General features: G+C 38.9%; 1 protein-coding gene across 4 annotated transcripts in view; it reads right to left on the bottom strand.

Annotated features, from left to right (window-relative positions):
* Positions 1-1497: 1497 nt before the first annotated feature.
* epb41a (erythrocyte membrane protein band 4.1a) overlaps positions 1498-20594 on the bottom strand; it is an 84484-nt gene continuing 65387 nt past the window's right edge. Inside the window, exons 13-18 of one of the 4 annotated variants that reach the window (XM_041809084.1) lie at positions 15127-15255; positions 14393-14563; positions 14222-14308; positions 13510-13590; positions 10864-10981; positions 1498-2476 (exon numbers count right to left, since the gene is read on the bottom strand). In XM_041809084.1, the coding sequence (XP_041665018.1) occupies positions 10883-10981; positions 13510-13590; positions 14222-14308; positions 14393-14563; positions 15127-15255 (567 nt within the window). In that variant the 3' untranslated portion in view covers positions 1498-2476; positions 10864-10882. The remainder of the gene's footprint in view (positions 2477-10863; positions 10982-13509; positions 13591-14221; positions 14309-14392; positions 14564-15126; positions 15256-20594) is intronic. The other 3 variants (XM_041809086.1, XM_041809085.1, XM_041809083.1) reach the window with 3 other exon arrangements.

The following is a 20594-nucleotide window of genomic DNA, read 5'->3' as shown; positions in this document are numbered from 1 at the left end:
CCGCTAGTAGCCAGGATGCTAGCACTAATGCTATTGATCCAACACACAAGGTTTGTATCATCAATAAATCACAGTTGGGGAGGGTCCGTTCTCTGGGTTTTACAGGGGCCAAGCCACATCTGTGGGCAGGCCTGGTCATGGGTATTGGGTTTGGAGGGACTGATGATATTATTTTGACACTACGTGCGAGCTGTAAGTAGAGGCCAGAAATAGCCCATGGGACAGCAGTTTAAGACCTCTGTTTCTGATCATCAGGATAGCTCTGTGTATCTTACATGCTCTCTTGCATCTGTTGACTCATATGATTGAGGTCAAGTTACAATATATGCACACAAATGTAATCCCAACTGATTCAAATTCTGTGTGAGCCAAGTGGCACTGTATTTATTCTTGAAGCTTGCAGTGATGTGTTCTTCTTCGCTGTATGAAGATAACTGGGACTAATTCAGCAGATAACTTTCATTGCAGAGTTTTTAATTAGATGCTGATCAAATTAGAAGCTTGATTGTAAAAGGTTTGATTCAGTTTTTTAAACCAAATGAGGCAGAAGTCATCCTGAACTCCTCTACCTGTTGTTTGGCTATAGAGTTATAATTGTGTCCTCGTAAAACAGTGCATTTTAAAGTTTTCAGAACACGATGTACTGCTTTTGTGCTTAGACTTTCCTTCAAACTTTTATTTGTGCTCAAACCTCCTCCTTGTGCTCAGACCTGCTCTGTTTGTGCTCTAAATGTCTACTAGTGCTTGGTACTTTAGCTGTTTGCTCAAACATCCTGTGCTCATGATCAAACTGCTCTCCTCTTATTCTGGTAACTTCTGCTGATTCCGAAACAGACAATTTCTGATAGTTTTCTCTGCATGCTAAAGCTTTTTGCTCTTGAGTTTCTGATGAACCTACCAAAAGGAAACAGGTTGAGGGTTCACCAATCACATTTGCTCAATCAAATTAGCTAGTTTTGAATTTTATGTCAGCAACACATCTCAAAAAAGTAGGGATAGGACAACAACAGGCTGGAAAAGTAAGTGGTACTATTGAAAATGGAGGAGCTTTTGCAACTACTTAGGCTAATTGGCATTAGGTCAGTAGCACGACTGGGTATAAAATGAGCATTTTAGAGAGGTTCAATAATCTGTGAAAAACTGCATCTAGAAATTGTTGATTTCAACAGAATGTTTCTCAGCATTTTTGTACATAAAATCAAAAGGTTGAGATAATCTGGAAAAATCTCAAGGAACAAGGCAAAAAGTCACTGCATGGGCCCAGGTGCCTTTCTAGAAATCATTGTCTGTCAATGCCATCCACAAATGTTAAAGCTGTATCATGCAAAGAGGAAGCTATATGTGGACACAACCCAGAACTTCTTTGGAAGTGGGGTTGTATTTATTTAAAAAAGCTATGCCAAAATGATGAGTATATATTTAAAATGCAAATGACAGCAGAAATTAAGCACAAACAGAGCAGATGTAAGTGCAACGAGACAGTCTGAGTACAAAATCTATACGTCAAAACTTTTAATTAGCTCTTGAATAAAGCAAGAAAAAAAACTCCATATTCATCTGTTAAGATCTAGTTTCCTGTCTCTGCTTGAGTACACGCTGCCTATTGTGCAGAAATGTGAAACATATGCAGAAATACTGAAGATGTCATGCTTAGTGCCCTCAATATAAAACCCTGATGTTACAAAGAGCTGCGCTGATCTAAAACACACAAAAAGAAGAAGACAAAGGAGGGAAGAAATGAAGAGAAGATGGTTTTAGTAAATCCCTCGTCCTTGGAAAACCCCAGCACAAGTATGACAACAAAAACAACCAAAAGATGGAAAAATTACACAACAGAAAGTCTAACTTTGAGGAAAGTGAAAGGTTCAATAAAATCAATCTGTTTTATACATAAATTGAAAAAATATTTTTTCACATTGAGAGGGAAAATAAAATATTTACTGTACAAGAAATGACACCAAACTCACGCTAGAATTTGAGAGGGATCCTCCAGTCCCGATGCCATGAAAAATCACCCACAATCCCTTTGTCAATGCTGCTTGAAACACTTGCTTAAAAAGTTATCGATCACCAATTCTGATGGTAAGAAAAGCTGTAGAAAAATAAAGTACCAGTAATCTCAAGATTAAAAGACCAAATGCCCTTTGAAAATTTCTTTAAAATCTCCAGACAAAATGGAGAGGAATAAATCCTGCACTTTAATTTTTCTCTGTTATAAAATATTTTTTTCTGTCAGTCCAGCGTTGATCTTTTTGGCAGTTACTGGAACAAGAGGGGATTGTGGGTAGGGTCCGTCGTCTCCTTCTCCTGAGGGTTTGAGTTCATAGTTGAAGCCGGTTCCCTCTGAGCGAGCGATGTGGTCTGGTGGTTCAGGTAGAGGCAGTGAAGACGGGGTGATGGGTGGGGTGGGGGGGCGCTGCGGAAAAAATGGAGTGATGGAGATACAAGAAAGGAGGGAGAAGCGATGCTGGGAGGTCTGAGGAGGACAACGAAAAAAAGGAGGTGGAAAGAAAGAAAAAGAGAAGCTATCATTAGTGTGACTTCAGATTTAAACGGTTATATACAGAACAGAAAAACATTTGTAATGCAAATCCCATCGGGCTGTAATGTAGAATTCAGTAAGACCTGGGTGAATCTGGAACAAATGTACTATTCAGTAAACCTGGGCCAGTCTGGAACTAATGTAACATGGTTAAACCTGGGCCAATCAAGCAACAATGTAATGTACCGTAAAACCTGGGCCAGCAATGCTGTAATGTTACATCTAGGCCAATGGGGAACTAATGTGAAATTCAGTTGATTCTTGGTCAATCAGGCCATAATTTAGTATAGGACAAAAACTGGCCCTATCAGGCCATAATGTAATGTATGGTTAAACCTGGGTTAATTTGTCCCAGATGAAACATCTTGATAAAAACAAGGCAAATTGGGCCTTAATGCAGCATTCAGTAAAACCTGTGTTTAACACACCATAATGTAACACACATTAAGATCAGGCCTCAATGTTACAGCCAGGATACAGCCAAGGTACAACTAAGGTACAGCCTTAGCCAGTCTGGAACTAATACAATACTGGGTATAACTTGGGCCATCAGTAACCTTGCAAAGCAGATGGATATGCCCATTTCCGTGTTTCTCACTGGCGAATCCATCTTGCAAGGCTCCCGTCTGAACCGTTTGGGCCTGGTTAGAAAGTGACAGGACCAATCAGCAAAGAGGGGCAGTTGTGACGTAAGCAAGCAGCAATAAGAGGCTGGTGCCATTATGGCGGAAGACATTAGTGTGGATGCTGCTTAAGCGCCAGTTTTATCAGAACTTGACAACATTTCTTTGTTGAAAGAACAAAAAACAGCATTGAGTTGTTTTTTTTTCAAAAATGACAAAAGTCATATTCTGACATGTCTACAGTCACCATGTTTCACGTTATGCAGTTCTGTATGGAGTTTACTACATTCATTCACTCACCCTCCGAGGTTTTTTTTTTTTTTTAACACTCTGCCCTTCCCAAGTGCTGTCTATGAGAGGTTTTCCACATGGATGTGTGAAACAAATCCATCTGGGCCAATCAGGCTGTACTGTAACATATGGTAAAACCTGAACCAATCAGGCTTTTGATATTTTCTCAATACAACATACTTTGATTGAAAATTATTAAAGATTATAAAACATAGTTGGTAACTGATTGAACGTCTGCACATGATCCAAATGATTTAATATTTGTTGTGTAAAGAGGCAGCTACATCTGTGTATCAAATTCTGCAAGTTATTGTTCAACCAAGTTAACAGACTTACCCTTAAACAGAACCACATAAGCTTCTTTTACAGAAAAAATCGTTTTTTTTCTTGCATTATTCACTCACAGCTCATGAGTGAACAATGTTAGGGTCATTTTTGTATTAAACATTTCATTAGGAGTGGTCCATTGCAACAGTTGACAAAAGTGCATAATGTATGTGGTATAAAATAATTCAATGTCAGTTATCTTTTTATGATTGTAGGAAGCTGGAATGTTGCAATTGGAAATTGTTTAATCACCCAGCAATACCAAAAAGTAGTTGTAAAAAGTTCTGGAGAGACTCCCTCAAATGTTCCTCAGGCATTGTGTTCACAAAAATGGCTTGGAAAGCATGGGATGAATATGAACTCTGAACTTGACCCTTGACCTATGACATCCAAATTCTAAACAGTTCATCCTTGGGTCTGGATGAAAATCTGTGCAAAGTTTGATGAAGATTGATCAGAGTGTTCAAGACATTTTGTCTGTGAGAATGGCCTAGATAGGGCAGGAGGGAGCAACTGTGACCAGGCGCGGTACACGATCGTTGGTAATATGAAAACACCACTAGACGACAACCTTTTAAGCAGCTGGTTGATTGATGACAGTCTGGTACTGAAACATGGTTGCCAATAAGCATGTTTTGAGAGTTAAACAGGATGTTGGAGTTTTTTTTTATTTTGATGGACTTGAACATCATTCTGACTTTGGGCAGAACTGCAGTCTGAACTCTTTAAAGGACAGAAACGCTGAAATAAAACTGTGTTAAAAATAGATCAGTGTCTACTGCTTCAAAGCCACCAATAAAGCTGAATGAGTTTGGTCTGTTTAGAGAGAGGGAACAGTAAAACGTTTTTAACATCTCAAAGACTCGTTCAAGATTTCATCCTGACGTTTGTATATAGGACTCTAAAGTGAACGTTACTGATGTGGCTCCGGCTTCACTCCCATGTAAACATAATGAAGTTGAATGAACATGCTGGTTAAACATGGAGGACCCTGGGAATGCCTGAGCCCTCAGCATTGTCTCACAGGCTGAACAAACCTTGACTCGTTGGCTAATCTTCTCCCAGAAGACTCTTGTTGGTACAGCTGGATTTAGAAATAGAATTTCCATGTGTCCTTAAAAGTTTCTCAGCACATAAAGAAAGTTTTCCTGCTGATTTAATGTTCACAGACTGTTTTTTTGTGGGCATCAGTTGCTCATTAAACCCTTGGTGTGCTAATTTGTTCTGCTACAAAGCCATTTTAATGAATTCCACCAACCTGAGCTTAATTGAACTGTGACTTACTAACCTCCAACGCTAACAAGAAACATAACTGAGTCTGCATTTCCACACAAATATTTTCAACAAAGAGAGTGCAGTTCACTGTCCTGTTTGTGGGGCAGTCTGAACTTCAGACGAACCAACATGTTGGAGATTTAAACGCTGAATTAGAACCAAATTATATTTAAACAATTTTTAATATAACCCTGTGAAATGTGTTTTCCTCATGTCATCATCGAGGTAGTTTTTGGTGATGATCAGGCCAGCTCTTAGAAAAGCATGCTTAATAATGGATGGATTATCCCATCCAGCATCCTGCTGTATTTCATTTTTATTTTATGTTTATTCACAATGTGGGCGGAAGCAATAGTTAAAAAAGAGGGTAGAATTTGTGGTTGAATTTTAAAAAAATATGCAAATAACTGGTATTATATGTAAGGTTATACACTTTATGTTACACATTGCTATCTTGATTTCCATGTTGAGAGAAGGCTAGGGCGATATGGCCTTAAATTAATTTCTCTCCTGCTGAGGTGTGTCAAGATGCTACTACATTTCCTGTGGGTGTTAACAATAAAAGCACTCAAGGAAAACAACAACTACAAATTTTTATTGTGAAAGGTTTGTTGGAAGTGTCACTTTTACCATTGATTTAATTTAACTTTAGCTGTCAGCGATCATTTCACAGTGTTTGTGGATTTTTTAAAATGATAAGCCTTACTATATTCTGCATTGCACAGAGGAGGAATATGAGGCCTTGAGGCACAATGTCATCACCACAGATGTGGATTTTGAACAGAACAGCCTACAAATACAACTGCCACTAGTGACACCTGCCAGGTTTTGAGATTTTCCTTAGAGACACTGTGCTTAAGGTTCTTTTGACGATGCCTGAAATCAGTACAGAGCACTACCCCAACTGGTTTTGGTCAGTAAAACATCTTAGACATATGACAAATGTCCAGTGTACTGACACTGATGAACATTCATACTGAAATGGATAAGAAAGCTGATCTAAGTGTTTGACACACCGAGGAGACGATAAATTAACTTTTAGGAGAAATGCAGTTCAATTTTATCATTCCATTTTCTCATCTGGCTTATTATTCATAGTAGTGGATAAGTTTTGTCTAGTTGATGCTGTTTTCTTTCTTGCTTTATCATGTTGCCAAATTATTGCATCAGTTGCTTGCGTAGTAACAGCTGCTATTTCATGTTCTGCTGGAATAGCTTTGTAACAGGCCTGATGTATTGCTTTGAATATTTAGCAGCTGTCTCTCATTTTAAGGGTCTGTTTTCTACCAGTGTGGTTTGTACGAGTTTTGGTGGGTACATTCAGTGCTAGGCTGCATGTCCACAGTTGGCGTTTTTTTTTTTTTTTTTTTTGTGCTGGTAGCACTCAGGATCTCAATTCCAGAACGCTTCTTGCCAGGACTTATTGTTGCTATGTTACCAAAAAACAATCCCACCCTCCTGAATCCCGTAGAGTCAGCAACGCTGTTTTAAAATAGCCCTTTATACTTCATACAATATGTCCATATTTCAAGGAAATATCACACAAAAGACAGATTATGTAAATGAATCCTGTCCTGACACAGGCAGCAGCTGTCGACCTGAAAACTACCCTCGAAAAAGAGCAAGTGAAGTAGAAGTGATATTGCGCTGTTCCAAATGTTGAACAGTTTTCAACTGAGAGCGTCTTAGTGTGGCGGCAAAAACAGCTGACGCTGAGGGTGCTGAGCACTCACAATGCTGGACTACACTGGTTTTGGATTAAAAATTAGTGCTGCCAGTGCTAAAAAGGCAGGAATAGATACAAGCCCTTACTCTCTCTCTCATGTGCATGATCACGTTTAAAGCATTCATATTGTCCAAACTTTATTAAATCCAGAAGAATTACACAGACTGCTCCTTGGTTGTAATTTGGTTGATTTTGCACCACCCCAGCCTGTCAGACAGCACTGAGGGCTTAAACACACATCCAAATAGGCAGAGGGGTGGGGTCGGTGTGTTTACATACCACCCTGTCAGACGACTAAACAGCCCCAGACTCTGGCCGGGACCCACCAGCATCACGTAAACAGGGCACAATGAAAACCACATGGGCAGAGGTAATGAACACAGAGACATGGTTAAATACATGATTTATACATGAATGAACATATACACATACACATGCTCTCTGTAATAGACCCATGATGTGCAAGTGATACAGCAGAAAATATAAGCAACTACAACTCAGACTTCTCAGCATCTTTGGATATTACCATGTTTCTCTTACTTTGAATGACGTCTTCTATTATTAAAGGTTCATTCTGAAAAATAATCCTGGATGTTTAACCCTTCAGCTGTGTCTGAATATCACCTCTCACGATGATTTGAAACATAGAGAGTCAGACCTTCATGGACAGCAAGTTTGCAACCACCAAGTGAATGAGTTCAGTGTCTGACTTTGATTAAAAATAGAAAAAAAGTCTTTTCTTCAAACATCAAAACTGTCTGGCTGGTTTAGTCATTCAAATACTTTGGTGAAATGATTTGTTAACATGCAGAAGATCACTGTGATTTTGTTTGGAAAAGACAGAAAAGTAATTTCTCTGGGTTCTTGGGTGTTTGTAACAAGTTATTTTTCTAATGTGTTTTCACATTATGAATGACTGTTTCAATCCTTGAAAGTAGATGAAAATAGCTATGATCTGTGCTTGTCAAGCCTCCAGTATTAGCTTGTATCCTGTTCATGTCACAGACAGTGAAAGGAGGAATCTCTGAGACTCATACTGATGACAGAAAAGGAGAAAATGGGGCTTACACATCATTGTTTCATTCTAAGTTGGATCCCTTTCTAGTCTGCACCAGAATTACAAGTCAGTTAAACTAATTATCAACATTTTCTTTAACGTCTGAGGCCCACAATCCCTGTCAAAGGCTTTGTCTAAACTGTAACACAGCTGCCCACCACTAGTGGCCACTGTAGTTATTCCTAATGACTCAGGCATGACTCTGTACTTGTAATCACTGCATGGGCCCAGGAACACTTCCACAAATCATTGTCTGTCAACACAGTTGGCTGTAGCATCCACAAATGCAAGTTAAGCTGGATCATGCAAAGAAGAAGATATATGTGAACATGATCCAGGAACCCTGCTGTCTTCTCCAGGCTAAAGCTAATTAAAAATGGACTGAGGCAAAACGGACTGTTGATAACATGAGAGGGGATGCTACACAAACGCAAACATGGCCCTGTCATTACTTTTTTGAGATGTGTTGGTGCCATTAAATTCAAAATGAGCTATTTTCATTAAATAGTAAAATGTCTCATGTTGTTTATGCATTAATATGAATAAAATATGTGTTTAAGAGATTTGCAAATCCTTACATTCTGTTTTATTTACATTTTACATGACATCCCAACTTCTTTGGAATTTGGGTTGTTGATGAAGGCCAGAATTTGTGCTCACAGCCATGTAGAAAAGGAGCTGATAGGCTTTAGATTAAAGGTTTGTTGACTCAACTACAACTCTGGGAGAAACAATTTTAATGCTCATTTTCTAAAGAAGCAAATGAGGAATATTCACCAAAAACAGCATCTCAGAAACATTTTCATTATAGTTGAAACTTGAGATGCCTTAGAAGAGAAAAATGTTGATTTGGCATCAGTTGCAGGAAGATATTTTGTCGTTGATGTCAATCTACATCCTGCTGAATATAAACACACCTTTGATAACCTGTCTCCTCTTTATATTTGATGCAATAAGGAGAAATCTCTCTTCCTGAAGGAATGACGTTCACACTTTGACTCCATCCTGCAGCACTGGTTTGATAAATACCTCTTGTGGGTTTGGGGCAGAATGCGTGAAAAAATCTGGAGAATAGGATTAGTAAATGGGGCCCTGCAGAGCTTTGTTGCCTTGTCAAAGTCAGAAAGCTTCATGGAGCAGCAGATAAAGTCAGGATTTTAGAGTAAACATGGGAACCAGAGGGCGACACGCTGCTTTAAGTGTTTAAAGACGACCTGGAGAGACGCTACGACGTGATTTAAAGCCACACGCTGCAGGCTGTAAATCCACTCTGACCCTCAGCATGGACAGGATTAATTTAGGGTTATCAGAAGGCAGAGGTCATCGACCTGCAGGGTGTTCGATGAGGGAGACGACGGGATGTTTAAACACAGAATCACAGAGGACATTAGGGCTGTGGCGTGGACCTTATTTTTTAATCATTTTTATAAAACCGCAAACAAATCCTTTGATTTGATCAATACTGGCATCAAATGTACTGATTTAACTAGAATTACTTCCTGCTTCTTTTGGGCCTGAAGAGACACAGACCCTTTAGAAAACAACTCATCAAAGCAAACACACTAAATGTATTATATATAATCAGAATAATATCATATCATTATTCTAAATCCTGTTGGTTCTTTACTCTCCGTTCTGCTTGCTGATCCCAGCTCTCTTCTCTTTAGTTCTCTCACTCCAGTATTGTAACGTTACTTTATGTGCTCTTTCCTTTTTATCTGTAACCTATAACTGGGCGGAACAATTTAGATTTCCTTTAAAACTTATGTGCAATCACAGCAGCCACTGAGCAAGACATTTTCAAAGAGGGAAATATCGTAAACATTACAGCCCTGATGCTACAAAAGTGGCATTAAAGACAGGAAAAATTACTGGAGTGCTGGCATCATCATAAGTCTGGTTCTGCTCCAGGTTTCTGCCGGTTAAAGGAAGTTTTTTCCACTGTAACTTTGCTAAATGTGTCTTAGTGGTGAGCTCATGGTGGATTAAAATTCAGTCTTTATTCTAATAAATGAAAGAGTCCAGTCTAGACCTGTCATCTTTGTAAACGGTTTTGAGATAACTTTGGTAATGAATTGGTGCTATGAAAATATTTTGATGCATCTTTTATGTTCACTCTGACTCAAGGATGAACTAATAAGATTTTGGAGTTCATATGTTGAAAGGTCAGGGCTCTTACTTAGAGCATTTCCTTCAATCACACTACCCCAAAAAACCAGCCCTTCTTCTTGACCGACCATTGTACTTTAACCTTCGACAGTTTTACAGAGCCAAATCCTGGAGGACAATCTTACTCAGAAGAGAACTTGAGGTTGGGAGGAGATTTATTTTCCAGTAAGACAATGGCGCATACAGCAAAAGCTACACAGAAATGGAAAAATACAACAAGGTCAATGTTCTGGAGTGGCTAGGTCAAGCCCAGACCTTAATCCAATAAAGAATATGTGGCTGGACTTGAAAAGGGCTGTTCACACCTGATCCCCGTGAAACCTGGCAGAGGTTGAGCATTTTTGCAGAAAAAATTGCATTGCCCAGATGTGCAAGCCTGAATGCTTGACATTACTTTGTAGAAATCTGTTTACAACTTAACGTTATAGAGGTTTTTTTTTAAATTATTTTCTTGTCTTAAAAGCCAACTTTTATTTGACCACGATAGATCAATTTTTCTGTTGTGTTATGCTGCTCTATTACCAGTGGTATTGCAGCAATAAGTCTGTGTTCATAAGCTTTGAGAGAATGTGCAGAAATATGAATAAAATGACGGCATGGTACAGACAGAGAGCTCCATCTGTATTTCTTTCAAATGTAGAGTGTAATGAGCCTTTAGACGGGCTTAGGCTTCTTTCATGAACTTTCTCAATAATGCTATTTTTCCTAACAAGTTGTTGTGACCTTTTCATGTGATTCTTCCATAGTAGAATACTGTTGCTGTGTTATATACATGAACAGTTAATTATTCATTGTTGTGTATTGTTCAGCAGTGAATAAATGCTGATAAACATGGCGGGAGATGATCGCTCACCTTTAAAGGATCCGTCGTCCTACTCGGGGGAAATCTCCGTTTCCTGGTGCACCACCACTTTGGTAACAGACATGTCAGGGTGTTGCTCCTTCGCTTCTCTGATGGCCTGAGCCAGAGCCTGAAGACAAAAACACCGTCTGCTTTATCAGAACGTGATTAATGAGCTTCATTAAATTGACTTTCATGGAGAACAGATTCAATTCAATGAGGCTCCATGGAGCAAATTAAACATTAGGATAACTCCATCTTTACCTATCTGCTACATCTGTGGTGATATATGAGTACGAAAATGTTTAACTGCCTGTTCAGTGCAGAGCTTTGAGGAAAACAGCTTTTTCTTTAAGGATGGTTTCACATTAGAGACTGGGAATCTGAGCATACTTCACCTCAGAGTCTGGTTCTAAATGGTCAGTGAGACACAAGCGTACCATTCTCGGGCATGGTCTGAGGCATGATTCATATGTACTAGTAGTACGCTAGTGAACACGACCATGCCCAAGTACATGGTACTCACTAGGTAGATCCCTCATATCCCACTAAACATTGGATGTCTACAGGACGTGCAGATCCAATCTGCATGTCATTCTGACCTCCAAATCAAGTAATGGATCTGGACGTCAAAGTGCGACCTCTCCTGGACGTTGATATGCAGTTCAATATTTGAACACTTGTGTAGTCGTTTTTTTTCAACGTCTTGTGGACGTGAACGTCAGGTGCAGAATATTGACATAAATTAAAAAGCGCATGAAATAGACATTATTCAATATACTGCTCACACCAGCATTTTCTTCTTACACACATATAAATATATTTACTGAAATTAAAACAAACGTTTTCTCAGGCAACCACGCAACCTCAGCGACCAAGGTAACTGCTTACAAGTGGAGTGACAGAAGCTAATCTGCGCAAATGTGAAACCATCAGCAGGAAAAATGACGTATGTCTTTTGTTTAACTGGAAGCTCACGCTGCCTGCCAACGGCAGACACACAGACTTGGTCGGACCGTTAAAGAAATACAAGCTTAAGTCAAAGGTAAGTATATTTGACTGCAGGTTACCTTGTATGTTCTATAATGTCAATAACAGTCATTGTTGCAAACCAGTGTCCACCTTTTGTGCTTTTGTGGGGGTAAACAAAGATAGCGAACGCTAACAAGTACTATCCCAGCCCAGCTAGCCAAATTTTCAATAAACTCAAACGTTACTGGCAGATACTAAGTCATGAACCCGCGTGTCAAGAAATTTTCAACTAGGAGACACCGTTAACATTATTTTAGTCAGAAAGCAGATTTTATAATGTAGTATAACTAACACCACACTGGGAGACACAGTTAAGTGTTTTTATCAGCAGCTTTTTATGCTTTGATGTAACGTAGTTGCGGCATCTCCACACAAATTGGCGTGAGCGCGTGCCCGCAGTGAGGATACCGATCAAAATAAATGTCCTGCACTTTACCTAGAAAACAACATTGATGACGAAGAGCAAGGATGTGATGGCAGAGTCTTTGGAAGCTTTTAGAAGAAAGGCGATGCCGAGTGCGTCTGTGTAAAAGTTGCTGTCAGGGAGTTCGACTTCCCAACTCTTCGTCATACCCGCCCCGAGGGATCATGTGCCTTTCCCCAGCCAGTGAGAGCGACACGCCCTGCTAGACATAAGTGTATGTGCTTAGCTGTGAACTGGCATTGTCGTACACAACAACAAATAACAGTCATATAAAATGTCTTTTAATCCGAATGTTACTTCATCAATATCGTGGGATGTCTTTGCCGGGATTTATGAAATTTAATTCACGGACATAGATCCAATAGTAAACGCCCTTTCCCCATTTTTATGCAATATTAATCATATAGCCTATTGCAGCTAGCTCTAATGGGAACCACAATCGTAGATCCCAGAATGTTTTCCAGGTCATTTTGTCTACTAATGACAGACTTTGACATGTCCTGCAAAGCATTCTGAGATCTAAGATCTAACATTTTGACACTGAAATGAAAAAATACATGTTTAAGTCATACTTCCTGCACTGTGATCCTTAAGTTGTGTCAGTAAAATGTTTTTCTTTTCCTTTGTTTTTTTATTTGTTTTTTTTTCATTCTGTTCCCAACAGCTGCAGCAACTAGCTCATGTTGGACCATAAGGACAGAGTCCACAAAGTTATTCACTGGCTCTTCACAAGTTCTCCAATGGCCTGCAATACAAGATGCTGTACTGAATTTACTTGGAAGGAAAAGAAGATGTTGTCTGAACACATGCAGCCGAACATCTAAACGTGATTCAGCGAAAAGAGGGGATGGAGTCATGCAATTTGATAACACAGCAACTGACGACTTTATAAAGACAAACGCTTCAGAGCATTTAAAGCATGTGCCACAAAGAAGTGGAGGGGGGGAGGTTCACAGTCACTCAGGACTGATTTTTTCATTTTCATTAGGGCAATCTGGACCACATTTGGACTACAATTAGCTCCTATATGGAGGTGGACGTCATTAATGGATGTTCACTCGACGTCGGAAAAAAGATGTCGTCTTGAGTAACAGTCTGCCCTTTCAGGGGACCAAAATTAGATGTGCAAAAATGACGTTGAAAAGACGTTGTTTGAACGTGTCTTTGCGCAGTGGGATTAGACACTTTCTCCAATCATTTACCTTGTCGTGATCGATCTCAGTGTCTCCGGTGATGACGATTCTTTTCTCGATGCGAGTCTCAGAGATTCCTCCTTTCACCGTCTGCAACACAGACAAGTCAAAAGCTAAAACACAGGCTTTACATGCACATTGAAACCCTACTTTTTAGTATATTCGGCACAACTTTGGACGAGAAATGATAAGATATTTGGACCAAATGTGGATCAGAGTAATTCAGGAAAAAACTTCTAGGTGACATGCTTGGTCTTTCTGTGTTTAGCAATGTCTTATTTAAGAATTGGGTAGCAGCAACAAAATAACAACTAAAATAAACATAGGAAATTTCAGAATGCACAAATTCAAGATTCTTTTCATGTCACAGAGATAGATGGAAGGATGTTTCTATCAATGAAAGCATAAACCCCTGCCTTCTGATGACACATTCATAGAAAAAAACAAAGACCATGGGATTTAAAAGCAAATATCCCAGCTTTAAAGAACAAAATTTCATATTAAAGTACATAAAATAGTAGAGGTTGTTTCAATGAGAAGCAGTAGACGGTGGCGTTTAATCGCTCTCCTGCAGTATCTTAAAGAGCCTCCCACAGGTTCAATAACAACAGCACAAGTGATTGAAAGCATGGATCTATCACAGTGGGATAGTAATTTACTCTATTGATTAGTATTGACTGAGGGTTAGGGGGTCAGGGTGCTATGGGTGCAGTAAACAGACCTTGGTGAGCTGGATGGTGGTTGGTATAGGGGGCTGCTGGTGCAGTAAACGGACCTTGCTGATCAGGGTGGCGGCGGGTATGGGGGGCTGTGGGTGCAGTAATCAGACCTTGGTGATCCAGGTGGTGGTGGGTAAAGGGGGATGATGTTGCATTAAAAAAGACCTTCGTACCTTCGTGGTCTGAGTGGTTGTGGGTATGGGGAGCTTTGGGTGCAGTAAACTGACCTTGGTGATCTGGGTGGTGGTGGTGGTGCTGATGGTCTCTGAGGTGATGGTCTGGGCACTCAGCAGCACTCCTGAGTCCCTCTCTGCAGGCGTGTCCACGGGCTGTGGGAGAGAAACCTTTTAAATGTTAGATGAGAACCTCAGAGTCAAACATTTCAAGCAAAACATTTTTATTATAACAACGAACATGGCTGCTCAAAAATTACTCAAACACTATAAAGGTATTACCCCAGAATGTTTTAAGCATCAAACATTTATTTTCCTGCATTCTGGTCTATTTTCTGGGAGCAGTTTGTTCACTTTCTGCACCTCTTTAATATCATGATTAATGCCCTTTTGGTTTAAATTTATTCTAGTGTTCATCAGGCAGATTTTCGAACAGTGACATTTATTTCAAACATGAGGCCTATAACCAGAATTCCTACCACTCCGCCTTAATATAAATAGCTTCTGTTCATATATATATTTATGAGTGGTTTGCTTATAGACTGGTAAAAATGACAAAATGAGCAAATTTAAATACAACCCAGAATGGTATTAATTTCTGTGACACATAGTCCTATAGTAAAGCAGAACATCTATTATTAAATAATATCTATCATAACAACCGATGTATGTATACAATACAATACAATTCCTTATGTAATTTTTTCAAATGCAATTCCCAGAATTCCCCTCACCTGTGCTGACTCGTATGTGATGGTCTTGGTCTCAGTGTGGACTAAGGGGACATCTTTGTAGATGACGCTCTCTCTCAGCGAGTTGGTGACGTCTGAGATGGTGATTGTCTGAGTCTTTAGCACTGGAGACTGTAAGGATCAGAAAAATCTGTCAGCAACAAAATCTAACAAGAGTCACATCAAAAATAACACTCATACCAATCATGCATCTCTCACTCTTCAACTGTTTCTTTAGCCTCTATAGGTTGTTTGTAGTCACACAATTCCAACTATACGTGAGGGTCAGATGATCAGGAAGTGAAGAACAGTGGTTATGAATCAATGTGAAATTACTACATCCATTGGATATGATCCCTACATTTTACAAAAAGAGATTTTTACCACAAATTAACGGAGTTACCTGGCATGAAGGTGATCAATAGCACTAATGACTAAGTACTGCAGACCTCCAACTACAACTACACTTCTAGACCGATGAAGGGAGATCCGAGTCTAGAGGAGGCTTGTACTAAGCCAAGAAGCTAGCTGAGCATCTTTAACCGCTTTTTTATTTTTGTTTGGTCATAAAGATGCTTTCAATGGAAACACTGATATACTATGAAGACATTATACCTTCTGGGGTACTGGTTAGATTGAAATCACAACTGGGGGCCTAGACTAGCCTGCATGCAAAAGGCAAGGATAGAATATTCTGTAAACTTTAATGGCAAGGAGGAGGGTCAGATGTGATACAATACAACACAATGTAATAAGACACAATACGATAGGGTATATATGATGTGATACTATACCATATATGAAACAATGCAATACAACATGATAAGATACGATATGGTAAGATATTTGATACGATACGATGGATTTGATCAATGGAATATAGTATGATGTGATATGATACAATGCCATGGGATGGATAAAATATGATGTTGTGAATCCTATATAAACTGATACAACATGACATGATCTGATAAAATCTGATTTGATCCAGCATGATAAAATTTGATCTGATATAATAAAATGTGCAACACAGTGTTTTATATCGATATCAAAGCCATGATAGGATTTTGTATCCAGTCAATCCAGACTTAAGCCATGGGTGGATTCTGACGGAAACTGTTTTCTTATCCATAAACAATCTTACATCGTGACTGTACACCCAAATATTTTTTACTCAGCTTGAAGAGGAGTTGATATCTTACTTGTCCTCTTAGTCTCTGCTGCTAATTTTTAGCTAGGGCATTGAGGGGGAATTTAAAAATAAAGGTGCAGAATTATAATACCAATATTTATGCATATCAGCTCTAAAAAGACCTAAAACTGTCGATCACAAAACTACAACAGTAGCACCGAAATGTGTTTTTGACTCTGATAAAACCATAGCCAACAGTAGTTCATAAACTCATACTATGTTGATAACATACCCTCATGCTGTCACTGAATGACACGGAGCTTAAAGATTGCACAACATGAACAATTAAGTATTTAAATGTTTATCCCAAGTAGACTAAAAGATCATCATGAGCATGCAGGGAAAGAAAGGTCATATTTACTTCTGACTAGGACAAATAAGGTCAAATAAATCCATATGATCTGATGCATTTATTATTTTGATTACCAATAACACACCTTACTGAAGCGTTAAATCAACACTTTAAAAGTTAAATCATCCAAAGAAAGAAATCAGAGTCAGTCCATCAGTTAACATTGAAAAACAACATAGACGTTTCTGTAATATCACAGTGAAAAGTTCAGGCCGACAGAGTCAGAATTATACAAGAATCAATGACATTAAGTCATCAGCAGGACATACACATGCAGATCATTTTAGGGATGAATGCAGCTCAACAGCAGCATTGTAAAGTTTCAGGTCAGTCCCAGCAGAATATCACAGGGTAAACATTTTACTCTCCCAGAGTTCATAATACCCATAATACCCAGCTGTAATTTGGGATAGTTAGTGGACAGTATCTTAGAGATCATAGTGAAAGCTTAGAGCTTCATCTGCACCACCGGTTCCCAACCTCGAGTCCGGGCCAACTTTAGATTTGCATCTATTTTTCAAAATCATAATTAGACACATAGTGTATGATTTATACATGGCTCTGTCTGAAACGAGGGCCTTTTCTGTTGAGATTTAAACAACAAAAACATTAATTAATATTGATTAATATTCAATTTTTCCCCATGGGTCCTGGGGGGGCAGGGTCTCAGCTTTTTTTAGATACTGGGCTCTAAAGAGGAAGGATGGGAACCAGTGGTCTACACCACAGTTATGGTATTCATAAAGTGTCCACGGTGACAATGGTTGATCTGATTTGAAATGTAGTTTAAAAATTCAAATAATACACCTAAAAACAAGCAGAAAAGAAAAAGTGATAACAGAAAATTATGAAAGAGTCATCAAACTCTAAGTTAAATTTGATCTAACACAGTAGGGTCATACAGTTTTGGCCTGAAGGATTCTCAGAATTATTTTGATTACCACCAAAGTCACGATAATCAATCATGATTGTTTATGTATTTTAAAGACTTGTTTATTTGTTTGGCACTAACAGTGAGGGCCAAACATGACCCATTAATGATCAGTGTTAACATACATAAGTATAAAGCACAACAAAAAGGAGGTCATCTTCATCCAGACTGTCTTTAATAATCTGATCATTTAGCTTCATATGACAGCTCTAGGAACACATTTAAAACTTAAGTAATCACCATTGATTATTTTTCCTTGATTGTGAGAATGCCAAAATTTAGATAGTGATTAATATTCAATTAATTGTGCAGTGCTAACCCACAGTAGGGAAATCCAACCACCAGGGAGCTTTAAATCATAACAATGACATAAGATGACAGCTCAGCTTGGCCCACCTCTACTCCTCACTTGTTTGACCTGAGAATAAAAGCTGCTCTCCATATTTACTAAACAGTTGACAAATGTTTTGGTCTAATTGATGAATTTCACATAGCGTGGGAGAAAAGCTGTTAAAAGTGGACTTCCTGGTTTAAGCTGCAAGCAAAACATTATGGAATTGTTCTCAGCCCAAACCAGGATAGGCACCATTTTTTCTTTTCTATTGTCACATTATTTTGAGGGGTTTCACTTTTAACTGTCAGATAAACTGAATCAATGTTGTAGCAAAACTCAAAACCCCACTCAAACTTTTCTGATTTTTTCTTATATTTTTGCATTTAAACCAGCCTTTGTGCTCTGAATCATCTCCTTGTGCTTAGCTCTTCTCTATTCTCTACATCAGTGGAGTGGTTCGCAAACTTTTTTCCTTAGGACCCCCCTACTTATATCTAAGATAAGCTTAGTCCCCCCATAACACACACGAAAAAAAAAAAAAAAAAAAAAAAAAAATTTACTGTTTTTATTGACAAAATCCCAACATAACAGGCCTACCTGAACTTGTTCTTGACAAAAGATCTATCTATAAACTTATATGGCGGTCTATCAGGGCCACTCTAAACAAACAAGGGTCCATTCATTTAAATGAAAAAAATCTAAACTCTCAAGTTTAAATTATTCTTAATTCACAAGGGAAAAAAAAGACTTTAAAAGTTGTAAATGTACATGAACCAGTACGTCTTTTTGAATATCAAACCACTGTCTTCTGCTTGGTTTCTTGTAAAGTTTATACTTTACACAGTTTAAAATTTCTGATTTTAAAAACTTGATGTTTTTGAGTTTCTAGTGTCAAAATTTAAGACCTTTTTTCCAACTTGGAAATTTCATGTTAGTCTTATGAGTTTCCAACTTTTTAAACTCTGAAATACTGAGTTTGATTTCTTATTTATATATACAACTTTTTTCACTTTTGACAACATTAGAGCAGACAGTGACCTTCAGGTTTCACAGCAAAAGTTTGAAGTAAAATCTGAGCTCTAAATAAATAAATGTTATAATGAGCTCTTGAGTTTTGTGACAGTGTTGATGCCATACAAGACAGCTGAAGAGAAAGGACATGCACCAAATCAGGATCAGGATTGGATCTTGCCAGTGGGATGAAGACTGCAACTGTACACTCTACCAACAAGCCAAACCAGCGCCTGGGACGCCCTTTTTAACAGCTTTTCTCTTTCATTATGTGATGCTAAATCAGTTTGTTAGTGTTTGTTAAATACAACTTATTGAGAGACCCTTTCATTGAACAGAGTCCTTAAAATGGAAATATTTACCATTTTAAGACAAGTTTATATTGGTCTCAGAGGTCCCCAAAACATATCTGTGAAATTTGGTATATTGGATTTTTGCATGTCTAAAAACCCCTCTGTTTCAGCCCTTCTCAGAACAAGCCATTTTTGTGTCTGTGGCTTCAAATGTTAGTGAGCTCTCTGACTCCACCCCTGACAGGAAATACATGTGGCTCTCCTGATGCTACAGACACTTTGATCCCATGTTTAGGACCTGACTGGGATTCAAACCATCAATCTCCCAGACCATAGTCAGCAGGGTAACCCACTGAGCTATCCAGCATCTCAGCTGGTAGCTGGGGGAGGATCAGGAGAGGAGAGTGGAACTCTCCTCCAAGTGGGGAGGGCCAACCAGACCTGGGGGCGGGTGCTTACTCTCCATGTGAGGTCACTAGGGTTAAAATCTGAGAACAGCTTGTTTCAGCACATATTTTCTAAAAGGTGGAGAAAGAGAGGGTGGAAGGGAATGGATTTTTCTGGTACTTGAGGGGATTTTGGACAGGTCAGGGGGACATATTTTTGTTGCAAAAGCCTGAAAAAGTGATTTTTGCATAATATGCCCCCTTTAAATCAAAACATGAAAGTAGTGGAGGTTGGCGGAGCTGAGCAGTGGTCTACCTAAACTGGAAATGTCAAGTAAGGAAGCAACCTTGGAGTTTTGTTTTACAGGGATGAACTTTGGTGATTAAAAGCTCAGCTGATGTCAGAGAATAATCATGGTCCATAACAACTAAGCAGCACAAAACATGAATGAGGTACAGCAACAGAACAGTAGCTTCCTGCAGTACAGGCTTCATTATGTAGCAGCCTTATACATAACATCCAACATCTCCAAAGTAAAGATAATCAAGCTGTCAGTCATGGTTTAGAGAAATATTTAGTGCATTTCAGTGCAGAAATTCCACGTATTGGTCCTTTAACAGATCTGAAAAGGAGTGGGAACATGTTAAACCTTTACTCTATCAGCCACAAAAGCTATGACCTATAGGACTTAATCCTACCCCTACATTTCACATCTAGTGGTAGGATGTCCTGATTCTTGTTAGATGGAGAGGTAGGGTGAAATCTAGGGCCACATGGCTCTTTAAATGTATATTTTCTGGAGGAACACTCCAAACCCTTTGTTAAAGGAAATCTCCAAGAATGCCTTGTCATCCGCAAGATTTGTCCAGTCGCTGTCTCGTCTGTTAACATAAACGCAGTCTTGGTCTACTGATTGCGTGTCAAGAACTTGAAGGGTCGTCCCATTTAATGGACAAAGATTACACCACTAC

The sequence above is a fragment of the Cheilinus undulatus genome, linkage group 16 (assembly GCF_018320785.1).
Source record: "Cheilinus undulatus linkage group 16, ASM1832078v1, whole genome shotgun sequence".
Classification (NCBI taxonomy): domain Eukaryota; kingdom Metazoa; phylum Chordata; class Actinopteri; order Labriformes; family Labridae; genus Cheilinus; species Cheilinus undulatus.
Note: the sequence above shows the minus strand (reverse complement) of the source record. Positions and strands in the feature narration are given on the sequence as shown.